Consider the following 23,431-nt stretch of genomic DNA (forward strand, 5'->3'; position numbering starts at 1 on the left):
TTGGCAACATTTCATCCTCAAAATCTGTAAAAAAATCTTCATCCTCATCAAAAAGGCTCATATTGCAAATATCGTTAGAGTCTGACATATCAGAGTATTTTTTTTTTAAACATTAGTTCTTCGTTGATACATGTTTCTTTTAATTTCATAGATAAATAAACGCTATCGTATTCACTTTGTTCTAAATTATTTGATTTACTTGATTTTCTTCTTCCGATACGCAAACTTTTCATGGATTCTATCATATCATCCGTGGGTACAAATTTTAACACACCTCCTATGTCATTTACATACTGTCCTGCTAATAAAATAGCTCTTAAAACTTCAAAAGATAATTTGTTACGTAATTTTGTCTTAATTAATCCTTGCACACTCCATAATCTTTCAGGTGCGGCATTTGCATTTGGAATGCAAAGAACACTCAGCGCAAAGTGAGATACATTCTCAAACAATTTTGTACCATTTTCGTCAGCGCAATCACTGAGGATAAACCAAAATTCATCAGTTCGTTCAGCAGTTTTCAATTTCTATAAAATTTCATCTGAAAATTTACATTCTGTGATCAAACGCCATTCCTCATTAATTTTTAATCTTGAATTAGAGTCCTTAGTTACTCTGAATTGCGCAAATGCTTTGAAAGCAACTTCAAGATTGTAATGCTCCTTCCTAAAATTGATATCTAAAGCATTTTTTTCATTGAACAAAAATTTCTTATCTTCTAAATTGCATTTTATTTTCATTTTCTGGCAACATTTCATCAACATAAGTTGACATGTTTTTCTGAAATTGAGCTCATCAACATAAGTTGACATGTTTTTCTGAAATTGAGCTCATCAACATAAGTTGACATGTTTTTCTGAAATTGAGCTCCATTTCTTTAATGTCGGTATTCCGCGTGCCTTCTACTTTGTTTTTATGCTGGTCAAAATATTCAACAGTCTTTTTGCCGATATAAACATCGGACAAGTTTAAAAATTGACTTTCTTCTCCTGGATTTACATCTTCTATTTTAGTGTTGTTGACATATTCTTCTCTCATATACATTCTCAAAAAGTCATCGTAAACTGTTGTCATTTCTGTTAACGTCTCCGTTATAATTGGCTTCTCACTTTGTAATGTTTCATTCGCGCTTACTAATCTGGAGAGCGTGGCTTCTAAAAAAAGTAATGAGGCATGAATGAGGGGATCTCTCAGTTGCTTATAAATATTTGAAGCTTCATCGGATTTCTTATTGTTCATAATAACTTCATTTTTAAAAAATGTAATCAAACATGTTTTCCTTCGTAATATTCGCAATATACCTAAATATAGCGATGACCATCTAAGAGGATTGTATTTCAAAACCTTTAACAAAGGAACGTTTATGTTCATTTGGCATGTGTACCAGTTCGTAACTCGGTTTGAACTGCTCATAATATAATTGTGAAGGCTCAACACAAGCTCCGCAATCTCCGGTGCAAAAAATGGACTGCCTCTTCAACAATCAAATTTTGAATATGGCAATCGCACTTCACAATACTAATGTTTGGTGACAATTCCTTAAATCTTGTAGCTACCGAATTCTTTTCACCCATCATCAAATTGCAAGTGTCCGAACAAAAAGCAATTATGTTTTCTAAAGACACATCAGCTTCTTTGAAGCTTTGTATGATTTTATCAAATACGTGCCCAGCATCCATTTTAATCTTTTTCCCTTTCTCATAAGCAGGAATCACATCCCATAATGAATCATGAATTTTTGTATTTACTTCATCTATATACCTAATCATGATGCATATTGAAGAATGAATCGAAATGTCTGTTGATTCATCGATGCATACAGAAAATTCTGTATGCTGCAGAATATCTCTTAAGCGTTCTTTATGTGTCGGAGAAATAATTTGTTCTACTATAGCACGAGCTTTTTTTCTTCCTACATTCATATTCTTAAGAGTATCCGAGTCAGGTGCGATACTTTTCAAATCGCGAAGAATATTCTCAGCTTGTAAGAAGGATAGGTGATTTTCTAGCATTGTACCGGCATACCTGATTTCTGCAGCTGCAACGTCTACTTTGAAAGGATCGGGAATAACACCAGTTTTAATCAAATGATTGGAAGTTCTGAAATGATTTTCGATGATGTTGTTTCTGGCACGTAAAACTGCTTTGCAAGGGATACAAGTAACTTTATCCTCCTTTATTCTACTCAAATCAATATTTTTTTTGTAATCCTCGTCCTTGTTCCACTTTACGATTACTGCCTTTGTATAATCGTATCCCATTTGTCCTTCAACTGGTTCTTCATCCACCATGTCGTTCCTAGTAGACTGATATTCATCGAGTACCTCGCTATTTAAATCTTGACATGATGATGATTCCTTAGATTCCTGGAAAACTTCCTTCTCCTTGATGTTGTTGTTGTTCTTCTTCTTCTTTGACCTCGCATCATCTTCAATCAGTAATTGCGGGTGTGCACGACTAGCATGCCTTTTAATAGCAAATTTTTTGTCTGACATTTCAACCCCGCAAAGCTTACATCGGACTACATTGTCCGGAAGCTTGTCGACCCAAGAAAAATTTGTAGCCATGTTGCTGTGTAGGTCAATAAATTTTATGACTCGACGAAAAAAGGCATAATACATACGCTTATACAAATAATATAATTGGTTCGACATGTGCACAAAAAACGAATGGAAAAAGCTAGTTTCGCAAAGAGAGAGAGCCCTGCTGAAAACAGGGGATTCATAGGAGATTCAAAAAGATTTGCTGAATCCGGTGACTTGACATGAATCCAAAGTTGTGAATCCGTTCTAATGAGTAATGAGTCCGAATCGAAATGAATGCTTTTATTTAGGATTTATGTCAGTTCATTTGAATCTATTTCAATATCAAGATTATATATAGCAATTCGATGTGTGATTATATACGTGATAATCGGATTAACGCGAATCCTTTTTAAATTAATTTAAATACGTTTACTGGAAATTATCTTTAATGCTTCTTTTTCAAAATCTTTATGAATACGCACAAATTCCATTTTTTTTGTATAGAAGGATGCACACGATTATATTCGCGATATTCGGATTTACATAAATCTTTTTGAATTAATACTTAATACGATATAGGCTCGTTTGCTTTAATACTTTTATAAATTATACACTATTATTTACTATGAATCCGCACGAATCCCATTTTTTGTATTGAAGGATACACTTTATTCGACCACACTATTAATTGGATTCACATGAATCTTTCTGAATATGATTTGAATACTATATAGGTTCATTCGTTCTAATACTTTTCTATATAATTTATTACTATTTACTATGAATCCTCTTGAATTCCATTTTTTGTATTTAAGAGTATAATACTATCGATTTTATTTGCGTTAATCGGATTCATATAAATTTCGTTCAATAAGGTTTCAATCAGTGTTGAAAAAGTTGTTAATTATCCATTTTTAATTAATAATTAAAACATTTAATTATTAATTATAGGTTCATCATCATAAAATATTTGCAATCCGTTATTTGAAAATTGTAGGTATGTTTCAGTACTTTTCAATCCTTATTTTTAACGTTTGGTGAATTTCATTAATCTTGTTTGTATATTTATTGTCGTGGATATTATATCAATTTAGTATTTATTATTAGTTTTGAGCATAAATTAGTTGTTTTCCAATGGGTAAAATATTGTGGCGTGGAATTTGAATTTTTAATTGACTTTGAGACCCTCTTGATGTATCAATTTATATTTGGTATTGTGATGTATCAGTATTGTGCATAAATTATTTTAAATTGCGATTTCAATAATTTCTTAATTAAAATTTTGGATTCAAACATATTGAAACGGAACTAAAATGCTTACAAAACGGATCTGAAAAATATTTTATCATAATCACATTCTGATCAGTTTTAATTTGATTACGCCGAATTCATATACAGATTTTTGAAGGATAATAACGGACTGTAGCGGATTAAAAAATTATTGATCGACTTGTTCGTTGCAATCCGTTTCAATCTATAAATTTATTGAGTTATACGTAATAATCCCCATTTGAAGTAAATTAAAAAAATTTATTTTTGATATTACTTATATATACTGTAATATTTTATTATATCTTATTATTTTATTTACATATAATTTATACACATTTTCATTCAAATATTAATGGCATACATTGTAAGGGTTATTACAGCACTTCAAAGTCATTTGGTAGCTGACATAAGTATCTAGATGTTCGAATATTTACCAAAACAATTTTACATTTTACCTGAGTAATTGGAACTACTATAAAATCTTTGAAGTCTTCAGAAAAAATTTTTCTTATATGTGGAACGTTAAAAGGATTTTCCGTAAATGTAGTTATTTTAGATAGTTTCAAGTGACATTGATTTCCAATTTTCATAATATCTATTATTTGACCAAAATCGTTTGAATGTAGTTGAACTGTTGAATCGTTGGTCTTAGTCACATTCGTATAGTTTATACTATGTAAAACTTTTCCTCTGAATATACATTTCTTGTACACTTTACAATATGTTTCATTGACTTTTTTGAAACGTTTTTTTCCAATAAAAATAACATCATCTTCTCCAAAAACCATAATGTGTTGAAAGAGTTTTGTATTTATATAAATTAGAACAATAATTTCTTATTTCATCAGAAGAATAATCTACGGTATCAGTTTTGAAATGCAATCTTTGTAAATGTTTCCTTATCATTTGTTTATCCATTCCGTTCGGACCATTAAGTAATTGTTTCAATTGGAAGATGTTACTTTCAAAAGGGAATGTTGAATTGGACCAAAGAGGACCACTTTTTTTCACGGAGTCAACAACATATAGTAAAGTGTGTATGTTAAAGGTCATATTTTCAATGCCGTAATATATCTCATATTTCCCAACAAATTCCAGTAAGTCACTTTCACATTGATCCAATTCTTCTTTAGTAATATTATTGTTTAGCAATACGTATAAACTTTTTACTAACAAAGAATAGTGTTTTAAAGCTGTATCATCAAGTATGCCTTGTAAACATGGCAAGCTGTAAATTAAGCACCAAGACTTAATTTCAGCACTTTTCCAATTTCCTTTTTCTTTTAATGAGCGTGGTTGCCTGTGGATGTCTTGCGTTGGTTGAATGGATAATAATCGTTGATTGATTACTTTTATTTCTTGATTAGTCAATTTAAAGTTGGATATTGATTTTGAATCTGTCCATTTTTTAAAAATTTGTTGCTCTACACCAGCAAGAAGACCATGCATATAGTCATATGAAAATGACCAAACCATGTCTATGTGTGGTAATTTTGTTATAGAAGTAATGTCGCCTTTAACCCCTCTTTCACTTATTATTTTAGTCAAATTTAAATTCTTAGAATTTATGATTTTTATATCCTTCAAATGACTGGCGTGACTTCTAATTTCTGGATCGATTTCTAATAAACCATATCTTATTCCTGATACATCTTTTATATATTCTCCTCGGTGGTAACACCAACTGCATCCGAAATAACCGTTGAATTTAATACGATTCTGTACAATTGGTCGACATACAGAATCTACGGGAATTGCTAGTGGACAGAATTTAATAATAATTTTTTGTTCGTTCAAATCAGTCACTGAAATACCTTCATTATACAAAAGTGCTGCTTGCTCCTTAAAATTGTTGAAGTACAGATTTGCTAAATCGCTATTGGGTTCTTCAGTACATGTTAACATTCCACAAATAAGAGAATATTTAAACCTACTTTTTGGAGGTAAACAGTTGAGAATTATTTGAAGAGGCCAGAAACCTCTTTTGCCACTTTTAGTCAAAGGCGCCCCATCAGTACTAAGGTTATAAGTTATGTACTTCATATTTGTATCACTATTTATTTTTTTATACAATTCACTATCATAAATATCTCTAATAGCGATCTCATCATTGTTTCTATTATCCATCTTATTAATAAAATCAAATATTTCTTTTTTAATTTCTACGGAATCAAACATCATTTTCAGTTGATACTTCAAATCGACAGACATGAAATAATTCTTCGATTTCGTTGTTATTTCACATTGAGCGTTACATATAGCACATGTTTTTTTTGTTTCCTAAATCGCTCTTTTAAGTTGATATAGTATAGAATTTGTTGCTTACAACTCATACAGTAATAATGAATCATACTTGTTTCATTTGGTGGATCAAATTTTTGTTGAAATCTATACTTAGAAATATTTATATCATTAACTTGTGGCCCAGCAAATAATTTAATCATATTTATTAATTCCGATCTTCCTACGTCTGATATCTTGAATCTTATTGAAAAAGCCATAACTAACGTCATTACATCACTTATAGTCAATTTCGAAGTTTCAAACATTATTTTACGATCGTCGAACTGCTGATCTTCATAATCGAATTCATTTGCCTCACTATCGTCAGTATCAGTAGTTCGAAATGATAAATCATCAGTATCTCGGATATCATTTGAAAATAAATTCAATGTCATAAGTTGATTCATTTTCCATGTCATTGTTTCTAACTGCATCTAGGTAAATAAATAAATAAACTAGATTAATTATTACAATTTATATTTAAAAATTAAAAATAGTATTACACTAGCTGTCTTTTCGGATTAAAACGAATTTATGAAATATTACAACGAACTGGATCGGATTAAAATGGTTAGCATTCTATTCAGTCCGTTTTAATACGAAATTTAACAATACGATACATATTTTACCTGTATTTTTAATATCATTAGGATATATTTGATTCTGTTCTTCACAAATATTTGCACTTTCAGTCAAAGCTGATTCAATTCTCTGACTTATTGATTGCTCTACATTTTCATTAGTTTCATTTCCACTTACTACAGCTGAAGAGTAGCTGGTGCTGCTATTAGCTAAGAAAATAATAATAATCACTATAATTCATATGAAATAAGCAATTTTATTTTTAACGCGTTTACAAGAAAAAGCTAAAAACAGTTCATATTACAAAAATGACCCATGATGACTATTTATAAGTTAAGTATTTATAAGTAAGACTATATACAGTTATTAAATAATAAAGAAAATGGGAATGAAAGCATTGGATTCAAATCTGTTTTTACTCAGTTTATAGAAAAACAGAAGACTAATGATAACGAGACTGAATTTGTAAAAAATAAAATTAGTAGAAAAGAAACGGAGTATAAATTAGAGATACAAACGGATGGTGAACAAAGTAAAGAAAAGAAAATTCAAGTTGTTCAAACGAAAAGTGATAAAATTAAACCAAAGGTATGTATTATAAAGTGACTTAAATATAATAAAAGGTATAGAAATTTTTTCTTTTGTCATTTTAACCCTGTTAAAAAGAAATACGTATTTTTGTTACGTATTTTTTGTATGTGATATTTCTACATATAATATAATTATGTACCTCTGCATGTACTAATTTGGGACTGCAGTTGCATACAAAAGTATGTGATAAAGGTACATAGTACGAATACATACCAAAATTACATATTGATTTTAAGCCTTTTTAAATTAAAATAATTAAAAATATAAATTTAATTTTTCAGATTCCTGGTGCGCAATAATCGAAGTACCATGCGAATAGTTAACACTAAAAATAGGTTGTATGTCTATATTATCTGACGTTTTACTTTAATTTGTTTATAAAATTTAAATTAATATGACATTTAACATAGACATATTACCTATTTTTGGCGTTATACTATTCGCATGGTACTTCGATTATTGCGCATCAGATGTATAAAAAGTTAAATTTATTAAAACTTTTTAATTATTTTTATTTGAAAATGCTTAAAATCGATAAGTAATTTTGGTATTTTTATTCTGTACCTTATTTATCACATACTTTTGTATGCAACTGCGCTCCCAAATTAGTACATGCAGAGGTACATAATTTTATTGTGCACAAAAATCACATACAAAAAATACGTATTTCTTTTGAAAAGGGAAGTAGTAGCACAATCACAAAAATAGTTTATACTAATTCATATTATACTTATGATTCAAACAGATGAGATTAGAAAAATTAGCCAATGGTAAAGAGAGTACCAATGATGGCTACGACAGTAATTTTCCATCTTTTCTGAGAACCAGAACTACTGACAATTGTATTGATATAGGTTTGAAATATTTATAAATTACTAGAAGTTGTACATTTCAACAATTGTTTTATAGGTTCATATTGGTAATGATGAGTGGATACCAGAAATAGCATATAACAGAATAAATACCAAATCAGCAACTGCTCGTCAATTAGCTGGTAATATTCTAATTGCCGTTTTCGATGAAGAAATTCTTCTCATAAGTACCATTACGGGAAATGAGAGTAACAAAAAAGGAAAAGGCAACAGAAACTCTGTTAAAAAATTGGACGAAAAAAATCAACGCATGTGAAAGTAAGGGTCATTAATATCTCCCAAAAAAACTTTTTTCAAAAGTGAAAACCTTGGCAAGAAAAAGACTAATAAACGTAGTGAAATCTCTAAATATTAAAATGTCAAGTAAATGTTTTTTGCTATACGCATTAAGATATCATTTTTTGGGAAAACTAATTTTAACTTTAATTTTATATCTTAATGCGTATAGCAAAAAACATTTACTTGACATTTTAATATTTAGAGATTTCACTACGTTTATTAGTCTTTTTCTTGCCAAGGTTTTCACTTTTGAAAAAAGTTTTTTTGGGAGATTCCACATCTTTTACAAAGCATATGCCCCTTGCTATTGCACTTCATGAAATCTTGATCTATTCGATAAACAATAAGCTACTATTGCTTTAGACATTGATCGCATCGCGCATATAATCTTATAGCATTATTATATGCATAGAATCGCGTGTGTCGCCGAGTAGCGGACGAATGTCGGTAAAGTAGATGAACCACTTTAACCACTGGTGTATAATACCTAACCTCACCGGAAGTCACGTGACCGGAGGAGACGAAAAAAATCGGGAGAGGATGGAAACTCTGAACGAAAAGAAATATACCGAGCAAATTTTCAACTTGCAATATTAAGTTAATAACTTAATATTTTTGGATGAATCTTTTTAATCATGAAAGATTAGGTTAATATATTCAAGTAGATACCAACAGATTGCGCATACGCGCAATAGTAATGACATTTAAATGCTCTCGCGATTTTTTTAAGGTTAAGAAAACCCAATTTCAAAGTATATAGGGTTGCGCTGTCGACAAATCGTACTTTTTCTTGCCAGCGCGGCGCTGTCGCGCCCCTTGATAAATATACTTTAATAATATAAATAATCTTGATATATAATACAACCTTCTTATTTATTTTGATCAAAACAGAATAAAATATACAATTTTTTACACATACTGTTCTAAAATTATAAACAAAATATATCCCTATTCAAAATTTCATATTGGATCGAATTAAAAAAAAATTTATTTCAATCCGGTTTCTTTATCAAGTTTGTTCAAATCCATTGCAAATCTATTTCAATTTGTAAAATATATTCTTTAGATATATAGTCGGATTGAAACGGATTATAAATAATAGTATCTTGAAATATTTCAAATCGTAATATTGTAAATTATTTTTTATTTTTTATTTATAGAGTTATATGAACATTTACAAGAAAAGCTTTTTTCAAAGTTTAAGACTTTGCGCAAAAAAAAATTGCTGACTTAAAAACCGTCAAGGAAGAGTCAACAAGTGGAACCAAAAGAAAGAGGGATGACCATAAAGAAATTACGGCTAAAAGGGTTAAAAAAATGTTGAAGAGGATTCCAATGAAATTATTGATGACAAATTAAATGGTGCACCAGTTTCACAAGAAATCGATAAAGATGCACAAGTTCCAGAAGAAATAGTAGATAAGGACGAATTAAATAATAAACAGGTTTCACAAGGTGCAGATAAGGGGACATTGAATTTATCTGATCATGAAGATGAATTGTTTGATTGGTCTCCTAAATCTCAGGATCAGTCGGAAGATGCAACACCTGCTGCTAGTTCAGATGAAGAATCATAAAAATCTTATAATTATTATTCTGACCTGATGTACAAAAAGTCTGATCTTCCGAAGATTTTAAGATATGCTCCGCTATTTAATATAAAACGTTTTCGTAAACATTATTATAAGTAGGGTTGCATATTAATTATCTGAAGCATTAATTACTATATTTAATTTCAAAAATAATTTACATATATATATATATATATATATATATATCTTCCTATATTATATAGTCATTTTGGCAAGACTCCCCCCCACCACCCCCCCACTACCCCCCCCCACCACCCCCCACCACCCCTCCACCACCCCCCACCTTGGCCCCCCCACCAAAACACGTAAAATTCTTTCATTTTTCTGTTATTTTCGAAAATCTCAAAAACCCCCCCACCACCCCCCCACCACCCCCCCATCGCCCCTCCACCACCCCCCCGCCTGGCCCCCCCACCACCCCCCCACCAAATAACATGACTGCTCTCTGCGTTATCGGGCTTGAGACCGTCATACTTTCACAACGCTATTGCGTAGTAAAATAAGGCCGCATTAACAGTCCAATTAAATACAAATTTATAACATATTATGATAGATTTAAATTGGATAATATTAAATAGAATTAAGGTTTAGGTTAAGGTAAGAAGTATCAGTTCCAAGAGAACCAGATATTGAAGATCTCTAATTTTATTTAAGTTATAAGATTAAAGTTAATTATTAATAACGTGTAAATAAGTTAGGGAATAATTGAGTTCAAAGAACTCAAAGAACCATCAGAAAGTATAATCATTATAGATGATTCACTGATTGAATAAACAACAAAATGGACAAGATAAGCGAGATCAAAGACCTCGATGAATTTTCAGGTAATATGAGTAGTCAGACAGAACTAGAGAGACAGAATAAAGAGACAGTTTTCCAAATAATTTAATTTTCAGGATCACCTCACGTCTCCCAATGGCGCGCAACTCGAAAAGTCTATCATTTTATAGATGCCTTTTGCGGCACAAAGATTTAAACATTAAGAACATTAAAAAAAATTAAAATTAATTTAAAAAAAAATATATATATAAATTCAAATGATGAATTTCAAGCGTCAGAAAACTTCAAAAACTAGCTAAAACTATTTTAAATGCCATTAATAGTAGAAGTTCAATGTTAAACAATACTTTTACTTCCAGTAACAGGTTTTCTTATACAATAAGATCGATCATTTTCAACCATCCAGAACATAATTATCAGTTCATGAAAATAAAATTTTGAAGATAAAATCACACAGAAACTACAATAGGGGGTTGGCGAGCGAAGCGAGCAGGGGGGCGGAGCCCCACTAGTATATATATATATATATATATACCATGAATCCATATATACTGAAACATCTTATATTAAACAATGGAGCTATCTTAAAAAATACGTACTTAAGTAATTTGCATGAAAATGGCAAATTCAAAAACATTTTTTGTAATTTAATGAAAGATTTTGTTTACATTATTTATGTAATATGTTCAAAAGCGCATCTTATTAGTTTTCTGTTTTTTTTTTTATTTTAGTTACAAGACAACTAAGTCTGAATTACTAATATTAAGTCACAATAGCTTTTGTATTAGTTAAAAGATTAATAAGTCTACTGTGAACTGAGTATTAACTCACAATAGTTTATAAAGTTATATTTTATAGTTACGTTGTTTAAAATAATATAGCTTTAAACAATGTGCCAAAGAATCATTGCAAAAAAAGGCAAATGAAAAGTAAATTATTTGTGATTTAACATTTCTCATTTAATTATGATATATCTTTAAAGCGTTTCTTATTAATTTTCTAGTTTACTTTTGTATTTTCTTTTTTTTTATAAAAAGACTGAAAATGAGTCTGTGAATCGGTGATATGAATATTCACATAAGTCTGTAAAGTGTGAAATTTACAATGTATTTAGATTGAACAACAGTTTATACTTCAACCAATGTTGAATTTTTATTTTCATAATAAAATATTTAAATTATAATATTAATTTTATTTATGCATGCTCCATTTTATATTAATAATTTATAGTTTTACAAAATTTCAGTTATATTTTTTAATAGGTTATTAGATACTAATTCAAACGGATTTAATCTAATTAAAATAAAAAAAATTGATTTAATTGTATAAAAAAATCTGAAAAAACGGGGTTGAAACGGATTAATCCAACGTTAAATAAAATAAATATATAAGAATAGAAGACCTATTAAAATGAATTCAATTGGATTTAGATAAATATAAATTGCGGAAGAACATATTCAAAAGTATTAGGAAGGCTGAAAGAATAGGATCGAAATGGATTGAAATACAACAATCAAATAAAAAAAAAGAAGAATTAAATATACATTAGAACGGATTGCATTGGATATAAATAAAATTAAAATCAGTTTATCACTGATTCATATGTATTCAAAATAATTGAACGTAAGTTAAAAAACAAAAATTCGAATTAAAAAAAGGTACTAAAACTACCTCGTTAAAAAAAAGGATCGAAACATATTGAAACGTACCTAAAATGTTCAAAAAACGGATTGAAAATATTTTATGATCTATCCATTTCAATCAGTTTCAATCCAACTACGTTGAAAAAATATATTTTACGGATTGAAACGGATTAATAAGGATAAGAATGGACTTAAATGGATTCAAAAAACGGATTGAAACGTATTGGTTTTTCTTAATCCGTTTCAATCCTTTTTTTTAACGAGGACTAGGCAGAAGAATTAAAATTATGCAAATACGTTTTACAAAATACTTGATAAAATATTTGATCGGATTAAACCAGATTTAATCATATCAATCTCTTCTGAACTAGTATTAATACTTGCGAATTACGAAAAATCGGAGCAAGAATCCGGATCCAAAAAGGATTAAGTTGGACTTTATATACTTTTAATCCGACTCAATCCTTCGTTTTCAGCAGGGAGAGAGAGAGAGAGAGGCAAAGTACTTATTCATCCGTTGCTTAAATTTTTTGAAATTGTTAATTAATGAAGAAATAAGTTTGAGCTTTAATAGGTTATACTGAACCAAGCCTTAATTACAGCAGAAAGCACCCAAAATTGCAATAAATCGTGAAAAATGAAACTTAATGAAACAAACTGTGAGGCTTAAACTAAATAAATAGTTTTAATGGCTTTAGTTATTTGATATTAATAGAGTAAATAATACAGTTTTAAGATATAGTGCGTGTGCCACATTACAAATACCTAGTATGTTAATGTACGCATCGCAATTTTTTAAAACTTTCTCTCAAGAAGCGCGATAGCGCCGCGCTGGCGAGTAAAATTACGAAGTATACGACGCGATGACGGCGCGAGTCACGTCCCTATTATACTTTGATAGTGGGATCTCTAACGCCAAAAATTCTCAAAACATGTTCCTACGAAGTTTTAGCGAAACTGAAAATTTTACTATTACAAAGAAACAATGATTTTTGGTTATACAGGGTGTACAGGGTGAGAGAAAAAATTTGATCCTTAATATCTTTTAAAATAATCGGTTTCATAAGCTGCAAAAAGAACTTAGCCGAGGTAGTCAAAAGATATATTTTTGTAACACATGCACGATTTGCGCGTCTTTTTGACCCAAAATTAGGGACTGAATTAGTCGTTTTCCGACCGGCGGGCGAAAAAATGCAGCAGCGGGCGTAAAAGTATTTTTACGCCCGCTACTGAATTCATTGGCAAATCTTCTAAAAATCAGTACATGCGTTACAAAAAATATGGTGTGCACCAAGGGCTAAGCGGGCTTTTTGGCCTCGTGTGGTTGCAGTACTCGTATGCGGCTCGTAAACGCCCTCGCCTCCGGGTCGGGCTAACTCGCCTTGACTCGTACTGCAAACTCCACACTCGGCCTAAAAAAGCCCACTTTACGCCCTTGGTACACAATATACTATTCTTCTTTTTTTTAGTTTTCAATATCTAGCTCAAAAACTAGTCGTCAAAATGGCTTAAAATTTTTACAGCAAATGTATATTACTTTTTTTTTACTGACACATTGTAACATTTGACAATTTAGTCTTGGAGATACAAATGTTAAAAAAAACAGCTTACTCATCATAACAATTGAACGGAACGGTCAATATAGAAAATCTTGCGGGAAAAAGTAGGCAATTTTATGCTCTTTCAGGAAGACTACTGCAGATTTTATAGTACCAATTATAACATTTCAAATAAAGCAAAACTATTTCTTCAAAAATCGAAAAATGGCCAAAATATGACCATAAAATAGATTACATTTTTTTCCCGAATTCAGAATCAGGAAACACACACACACACGCACACACACACACATGCATGTATGTGTATATATATAACGCATAGTCCGAATAACTTTCAATCATCGTGTTTTTTTTTCTAAAGGTTAGAACTTAGTTTTCGAGTTAAAACGGTTTCAAAAAATTGCGCTTTATGGTGTGTAATAAAAGAACGACGGACGATAATATAAATTTTCCGCGGTAAAATAGTATATTGTGTACCAAGGGCGTAAAGTGGGCTTTTTTAGTCCGAGTGTGGATTTTGCAGTACGAGTCAAGGCGAGTTAGCCCGAGCCGAAGGCGAGGGCGTTTACGAGCCGCAGACGAGTCTTGTTCAAACATTATATAAAATAAATAAATAATGCAATTATTGCCCGCTAATTCATTTTAGTGGGCAATAAAGGCCATTATTGCCCGCTGTTTGAATATGCGGGCAATAAAGGTTTTTATTGCCCGCTAAAATAACTTATTTGCTCGCCGGTCAAAAAAGAGTCACTTTATTCCCTATTAATAGGTACGAAAAACGCGAAAAACGTTCGCGTGTTACATAAATAAATAAATGAATATATATATATATATATAATTTTCCGAAAAATTTTAGCAGTAGCGTTTTTATTTTTTTTCGCCCGGCGGGCGTTTTGAAAAAAAATAGAAAATAGCCAAAAAAAAAATAGAAAACGCCTGCTTCTCGAAGCAGCGGGCGTTAAAGAGTCACTTTAATCCCGTTAAATAGGTACGAAAAAAGCGAAAATCGTTCGTGTGTTACAAAACCAATTTTGCATTGAAGCTTTGCTTCTTGATTAGCTGTATATAGTACAAAAAATATGGTTTAGATGGGGCGTTCTTCAAGTTGCCAAGATAGAGCGTTCTCGAAGCAGCAGCCGAGATAGGGCGTTCTTGAAGCCGCCGCCGAGATACGGAATATACTACGGAAATACTTATGTCATCCATACTCGGGAAAATGAAAAAACAAATTTCTCGCTCGAATTTCGTGTATAATGATTGCTAAAAGTTCTACCACGTCCCAATCGATTCGGGAAGATATACATAGGGAAGAAAGGGATGAGCCTTCCCTGCTAAAAATGACCAATAAAAATACGAAATTGTGATCCGGAATTACAGAATGAAAACCGATTTTTTCGATTTAAACGATTATAAAACTTAATCGGTTTTAATTGTATTGAATTTATAATTTTTGATCAAATAACAGCTTAAACCAACTCGATTTGTTGCCCAAGAATTATGAGAATAAGAAGGCTTGATTCGTATAACATTTTTGGAAATGGTGGATTGTTTCATGTTTTTTTTTCAAACCTCCGTGATTTACGAGATATCGATAAATTAATTTTTTTTCAATTTCATTCCATCCAGCTTTTAGATAAACTATAATTGAACTCCCGAATAGTGCAAAAGTTGAGATCTCGACTGTATACGCGCAAACACTTCCGTAGGCGCGAACGCATATTCGTAGAAAACTTTGCTAGTAACTAGCAACTGTAAAGGCGCTACGCCCGTTCTATGTTTTCTCCGTTCCGTTCATCATTTTCATTTGTTTGTTCATCAAACGGGAAAAACGAGTTTTCTTTGTCCAACGTTTACGAGAGTAAAAAGAATAAAATTCATCTACAATTTTTTTTGTTTAAAACTGACAGTTAGATAAGGAATAGATTGATTACCATGTATTTTTAGAATAAAAAAATTAGAATAGAATGAGCCACAAATGTTACGAATTGTAAGGAATTTTAAATTGCTTCTTCGTAGAGGAAGCTTTGTAATAGTAAAATTTTTAGTTTCGCTAAAACCATGCACATACACACGCTGAAATGCAAGCACGCCTAACAGAAGAAACGAGGCGAGAGGAGGAGAGGGGCTCGCAGGGGAAAATCACCGATTTGTTTTTTCCCGATCGCGCAGTTCCGAGAAATGAGCATGTCGACTGTTTGGAAAGGACAACAAATGCAGCAGCTTGAAAAAAGATGCCATAGCTTGGGCTCTATTGGGGTTTCGGAATTATTTCATCCGACATTATTTCTGCCGGCAGAAATCACTTTTGTCTGTTTATGAGACAACTACAACACAATTTTGATGCTAAGTAACGACGATATCGCGCTATTATACGTGCTATGAACCGAAGCATGTTCAAAGGACAGCACATCAGAAGCACGCAGGGAATATTTATTACACATGTCTAAATATATATACATATATATATATATATATATATATATATATATATATATATATATATATATATATATATATATGTATAATTTGAAATGAATCGCTTACTTTTCACGCAGTCAATCCTTAACAGCTCGAGCAAATGTATCCTCCAAATCCTTCAGCTTACGATGTGACAGCACGTACAAACGTATGCTGCAAGTCCTGACTGCAGTCCGGGTGTGATGTATCTGCGCTTACGATCCACCAGCTCGTATAGAAACGTATCCTCCAAGTCCTTACTCCTGATCTATACTTAGCTTATCTCACAAAATACAAGTTTTTTGCAATGTACTAGCGGCGAAGCCCAAATGACAACTGAGCTGTTTGAGATACAATGCACCGAGGTTGTTAGCGATCGCGATTCGCGTTTCCTGATTGGCCAATCTGTACCCAGCATTAGTGAAAAAAATGATGGCGGGTAATTCGCAGTGGTTTCAAATTTCAAAAACCCCATTGAAGTTGAAAAAAGCAGCCACAATGGAATACTCAAAATTATTTGTAAATATCACCAAATTATACGATTGTATAATTCATGTAAAATCAATATTATAGAAAAGATAAATTTGGCTAAATGAATATTATTTTAGTCAATGACTCTAATGCTTCCTAATAATCGCTGCGAGAAAAAAGAATTTAGGTCGAACACAGTAAAAAGAATTTTATTTGTGTGTGCTCATAATGTACAAAGATAAGGACGGACTACAATGAGAAAAAATTATAAATTATAAAATTAATTATAAAGGAGTGTACAATACTCGAGGACACATGCATAGCACGTGGATTTCTACCTTTTTATTTTTATTCTCCGGGGCAACTAGGCGCACGAGACTGTGAAAGTTAAACGAAGGATAATTACCGGTTAAGCCCAGAAATTCGGTTGGGAGTGAGACGGTTTTCTAGAATGGTATGCAATTAAAGCTAATTGTTTGGAGTTATATACATTAGATTCATATATGCTATTTTGTTCGCGAACTTATGCCTCTTCAATCTTATAAGAAATGGTCGATGTTTATTTCAATAAACAATAGTATTGTACGGAATATTATACGAAACACTCTTGTAAACAATACAAAAAGGATTTTACACTAAAGGAATAATCATACATCGGTCATTTTACTCAGATTCATCGGTATACATATGTATAGGTCAAAATAACAATTAACCGTAACAATTATCCTCTACACTACAATATCTACTGTACATTTGAATAAGAACGTGTTGTGTACTACAATATAAAAGTATAATTTTGTTGTTCGAATCAGCATTTTTTTTAATTCCATTACATCTATACTTATATCATTTCAATTTTTGCAAAAAAAATAAATAAATAAATAAATAAATAAATAAAGCATACATACATAAACATAGATAAAATTATACAAAGTTAATTATGCATATTAATATTCTTTTTCATCAACGTAATAAAGTGTAATTAAGAGTCACAATATTTGTTATGTGTATGTATATCCTCTTATATTTATTTTCCTGTTTTTATATTTATAAATTCATCAGCAGTAAATATCTGTACATTTTTATATAGTTGCCCTAGCTTATACATCACAATAACTGTATAATAAGTCACATAGTCTACATTTTATGCAGGTACATATTTATCAAATTAAACCCAAGGAGCAATGTAAATGTGGTTGTTATGGCCAAAGTAATCATTGAGCGTGCACTCTGATGCTGTATCTTGCTTCTTAAGGGAGTCTCACTTGCAGAGTAAAATGAAGGCCTCTGGAAAATTTGTACAATCTGTAAATGAGATATTTATCAGTCAAAATAATAATAAAGAAATTTATAAATTTTCAAACTAAAAAGTTACCTTTGTTGTTCAACACAGGTCTTAACATAAGGCATTGTTTTGACACAAATTATGGAAGCTTTGTACAATTGCTCGAGTAGGAAGGCAAAAGTGTATGGCACCTTTGAGAGCCTGAATGTCAAACCCTTCTAAATGCTCAATACATAAATATCCCTTTTCTACATTGTGCTGATCACAGCAGTTATGGACTCCATTGTTTTTGTCAGGAGCCAGAAAAGATTTATCTAATTCCTAAAAATTAAACTTTATTAAAATCTGCATCGATTAATTTTAAGGATCAGCTTGCTTAGTTAAGAAAATACCTGCACCATCTTATCCGTTACACAGTAGCCCGAGTTGCTTGCAGAATACACGTTCTCCAATTTGTTGAATTCTTTACGTAACAGTAATAAATTCTGTGTACTACATCTCCTGTTAAAAGTCCAGAAGGTACTAATAGAGGAGATTACTGAAATACATTTTCAAGTATGCAATTACTGGTTTATAACAAGAAGATCTAAAGTGTATTACAACTTACCAGTGAGATATCTTTGATGAAGACACCAGCATTTGTCAAGAAAAATCAGCGTACATCTTCTCTAACTGCTACCATAGCACGTCCCATCTCATGCACAGCACTGCATAATATTAATGAGAGCACGTAGTATCCCATCTCGTTGTAAGGAATGTCAACTCCTGGAACCTGGTGACGATTAAATTATTTTTATAACTTTCAAGAACACTAATAATAGAATGGTAATAAAAATACAATTAAATTTACCATAAGTTCCAATACTTGTTCTTTCTTTTCATTTGGCGATGCTGAATTGTACAGCCAAATGTTAAGTGTCACTTTAAAATGACTACTATCGATATTGGAAATAGTAGAATTGTTGAGACCATTCCTGCATTGTACCACAGTGACCAGAATTTTGAACAACACATGCCCCATCTCATTAATGAGCAATTCAAGGCAGTGGTGAACCATTTTATGCGTATAATAATTGGATTTCCAGACCAAATTTTTTCAACAGAGTCAAATAGGGTAGGTGCATACATGACTGCAATAAATATTTCATATTAAACAAGCAAAATTTATGTCAAAGTAGAAAAATATCCAGCTATACATTTATCATACGCTTGACTGATGAATGACTAATCCAACGTTGTTTTTTTCTGGATTCTGGTCTCGCATGAAGTCTCTGTGACACCAGGGAAGGCATCAGGTTGCACGTCTAATGAAACTTTGGCAGTCACAACATAATCGATAAACTCTTCTCAGTCATCACCTCAACCGTTGCAAATATTAAATCCATCCCAACCTAACATCTTGATTTTAGAGCTCTGTGTGAAAGGCAGACTGTTCACTCGCCAGTTTTGTTCAAGTGTGCAATAGCTTCTGTATAAGAGAATAAGTACAGCGATGGTCCAGAACATCTGAAGCAATGAGCTCGACTGCTGCAGCACACATTTTACAACTTGACAATTCACAAAACAGCAGCATCTCCCGTACACCCACAACTGCTGGAATCCCTGCTTTTGTTCGCACATTTTACAACACTACACTATTACAACTATTAGCAGCACGAGAAGGGGTTTGAGCAACAAGTACGCGTACACTGCGAGGATTTATGCACAGCTGTTTACATGCGCCTAGCAGAACGCACTGCAGAAGAGCGACTCTCGCGCTACGGACTATAGAAATTTATTTTCTACGCGCCGTGGTCTGAAGCTAGCCATTCGGTGCAACTTTCTGCACTTCCGGTTGCCATCCCTGACTGTTGCGTCTGCGTCATAGAACGCACTTTACATTTCGTCAATTAGGGACTTTCCACATTGAGTGCGTTGCGACTGTGTTGTGTCTGTTCCGTGTGATGTGGTGGCGCTACATGTCCGCAACATAACTACTGTGGGGTTCACGATCTACCAAAGTCCGATACTTCGATGCCTAATTAGTTCATTTAAAGATCAAAATTAGATAAATTGTAATCCTTGTTCATTTCATACTATACTTGTAATTATACTTAACACAACATTATCATTATTATTTAACATCTATCATTATTATTTATTGTTCAATATTTCCAAAACTAGTATTTTATTTGTAAACAAATAACTGTATCAATAGTGACAAAAATGTATCAATAGATGTATGTTTCAAGCACATAAAAGTAATTTTTTTATTTTTCAACAAGTCCTTTTACAAAATTCTTTACAAAATTTATTGCTATAACACCCTTACAATATTATCTATCGCTCACCTATCTAACTATAAACAATAAATAGTATTTGAAAGTTTTCGTTAATTTTGTTCTTTTGTTGGTTGTTCAGCAAATCACCACGAGCTTCTAGTAACATTCAAACCACTTTAAATATAGTCTAATTGCCAATCAACTGAGCCAGCATCTGAAGAGAAATAGGCTGTTAATAGCTGTCTTTGTTGTACAGGTGTCAATCACAGATTCTGATTCTCTTCGTTCTGATTATTACCTTCTACAACTTCTTCATTTACATCATCCATATTGTACTCTGCACTTGTAATCAGGAAATTATGCAAACATATGATTGCAGCGACTATAAAATGACTAGTTGTTAAATCAAATTTTAATTTCTGTTGCAAAATTTGATACTTTTTTACTATCATTCCAAAAGCACATTCTATACATAATCTGGCTCTTTTCAATCTGTAATTAAAAACCTTTTCTTCTACTCTCAATTCTCCAGATTTACTAAAAGACTTCATAAGATGTTTGCTCAATGCAAAAATTTCATCGGCTATAAACATGAAAGGCATTTCTATATCTGTGTTCGGTAGTGGCCTTGATGGAGGAATATCTAACTCGTCATTTGCTAATTGAGAAGCAAAATCTGTATCAGAGAATACACTGGCATCATTTAGAGAACCTACAATTATATTTAATTAGAATATAATAATAAAATGGATTATCTTATTTTGGATCAATTTAATAATGTATATAAATATAATATCTTACCAAAGTCTCCTATACTGTACCAAACAAAACTTTTTTTGCATCAGCAATAGCCATTAGTATAAAAGTATGTTTCTTCTTATACAACCAAAAAAAAAACTGCCAGCTGATGCAGGTTGTTCAATGTCGATATGCTTGCCATCTAAAGCTCCAATACAATTGGGAAAATTCAACAATTGTTCGTATAAATTAGCTATCTCAATCCATTTTGCTCTAGTTGGCTTTGGAACATACAGTGGATTTAAAACATGAACCAAATTGACGCAAATATCTTTAAGTAATTGGTACGCAGTAGAAGTTCCAATGTGAAACATTAATGCAGCCTGCTTTACGTTCCCTCCATGTCCAAGAAACCTTTAAATGTACACATATAAGAGTCATGTAATGTTAACTATACGTAAAATCAATCAATAATTCTTTATTAATCTTACCATAAAACAAATGCTAATTTTAATTCTGGATCAAGCGGTTCTCGAAAATTTATTGTTTGCTTTCTCAACCTTTGTTCCATCAAGTCATACAGAGTTGAAAATGCATCAGTGTTCATGTGCATAAATTCAATGAACTCTTCATGATTACAAAGTTTGAAATATATAAAAACTGTATGATATGCTCCAAATTGAGAACGAATCTCGTTTCTCAAATGTGGTTTTACCCACCATCTTCTAGTCTTTTTATATTTTTTTTTTGACAATCCTCAAAAGTAGCATCAAATTTAACATATTGGCATAATTTTTTTTTATAATTCGTTCTTCTTTATAACTAGGCATTTTACTTCTGTTTGTCTTGTGCAGCGCTGCACAAGACAAACAGAAGTTGGTAGATCGTGAACTCCACAGTAGCAGAGATTAGAGGAGAGATTGCCGATGCCGTGTTAAAAATGCGTGGCGAATTGGATCATGACGCCACTTGCGGCCTGCGATCGAACTATACGCATCTAGAAAAAGAGCGTAGGGGAAGTATACTCATCCAGCGGTAGTGGAGGAGAAGGGAGAGACGATATATATTCTTAGGTCCACCGCGCCTGACGCGGCGGAGGAAAAGTGACAAACGGCGACTGTCGAATTTGCGCATCCATACCTCGCGGTAGTTCAACCAACACCAAATAACTATTCGGGCATATTATTGGACTAAAAATAATGTTTAAACAACAACATAAGTATACAAAAATTAGAATCTAAAACTTTTGAAAACTTTAATTTTTTAGACGGATTATGGTTAAACCGACACAAACACGTTAAGCTTAAGCTTAAACAAAGCTAAATTAAACTAACAAGCCACCCTAGCCTCCCGATAAACATATGCTACTTTCAGTTTTTCTCCATCAACGATGATTGTGGCGGCGCGATCTACGTTGTTGCTTGGTATTCTTATGCACTCGGGTTCGAGTCCGAGTCTCAGCAAATCTTTTTTTTTTCTACTTGCTGATAAAATATACAGTATACAATAATAACGCAATATGCCATTCATATTGTTGATAATTAATTTCGGGTGCCAACTTCTAGGTGCTATTCTGCTTCTGCAATTATATTTCAATTTAGGTAAGTATACGGTGGGCCTGCAATAAATATAGGTATAATTTACTTCTTAATCGTTTATGAAAAAAAAGTATATAATGAAACTTCTTGAATTTTAGGAATACAACTTAATAATTTTTTTTTTTTAATATCAATGTAATTAATAAAACGTTATCGTACTAATAAGATAATTTAAATGTATTTAAAATTGTATTTTTTCTTTACATAAAACACTATAAATAATGGTAGTTATACATTGCAGGTCCCCTCTGTACCGTATACATACCTAAATTGGAATATAATTGCAGAAGTAGAATGGCATATTGCGTTATTATTGTATACTATATATTTTATCAGCAAGTAGAAAAAAAAAATTTGCTGAGACTTGGACTCGAACCCGAGTGCATAAGAATACCAAACAACAACGTAGACCGCGCCGCCACGATCGTCGTTGGCATATGAAAACTGAAAGTAGCATATGTTTATCGGGAGGATGGGGTGGCTTATTAGTTTAATTTAGCTTTGTTTAAGCTTAAGCTTAACTTGTTTGTGTCGGTTTAACCATAATCCCTCTAAAAAATTAAAGTTTTCAAAAGTTTTAGATTCTAATTTTTGTATACTTATGTTGTTGTTTAAACATTATTTTTAGTCCAATAATATGCCC

At 31.8% G+C, this 23,431-nt stretch overlaps 2 protein-coding genes, 1 long non-coding RNA gene and 1 pseudogene across 3 annotated transcripts; 1 reads left to right on the plus strand and 3 right to left on the minus strand.

Moving 5' to 3' along the window:
- Positions 1-4,070: 4,070 nt before the first annotated feature.
- On the minus strand, positions 4,071-6,826 carry LOC116418348. Its single transcript, XM_031933433.2, has 2 exons — positions 6,710-6,826; positions 4,071-6,514 (listed from the first exon to the last, which is right to left on the minus strand). Exon 2 carries the CDS (start codon positions 6,006-6,008, stop codon positions 4,566-4,568), a length of 1,443 nt encoding a protein of 480 aa, XP_031789293.1. The 5' UTR covers positions 6,009-6,514; positions 6,710-6,826; the 3' UTR covers positions 4,071-4,565.
- Positions 6,827-10,091, plus strand: LOC116418349. The gene is made up of 4 exons (XR_004228363.2): positions 6,827-7,250; positions 7,999-8,095; positions 8,163-8,383; positions 9,565-10,091. It is a non-coding gene; the product is annotated as an uncharacterized LOC116418349 (long non-coding RNA).
- Positions 10,092-17,233: 7,142 nt separating this feature from the next.
- On the minus strand, positions 17,234-19,455 carry LOC116418352 (annotated as a pseudogene).
- Positions 19,456-20,715: 1,260 nt separating this feature from the next.
- On the minus strand, positions 20,716-21,797 carry LOC100678195. The gene is made up of 4 exons (XM_016986482.1): positions 21,682-21,797; positions 21,351-21,604; positions 20,959-21,164; positions 20,716-20,871 (listed from the first exon to the last, which is right to left on the minus strand). The coding sequence occupies exons 1-4, from the start codon at positions 21,795-21,797 to the stop codon at positions 20,716-20,718; spliced, it is 732 nt and encodes a 243-aa protein (XP_016841971.1).
- Positions 21,798-23,431: the final 1,634 nt, after the last annotated feature.

Source organism: Nasonia vitripennis, unplaced genomic scaffold (assembly GCF_009193385.2).
Source record: "Nasonia vitripennis strain AsymCx unplaced genomic scaffold, Nvit_psr_1.1 unplaced0248, whole genome shotgun sequence".
NCBI lineage: Eukaryota > Metazoa > Arthropoda > Insecta > Hymenoptera > Pteromalidae > Nasonia > Nasonia vitripennis.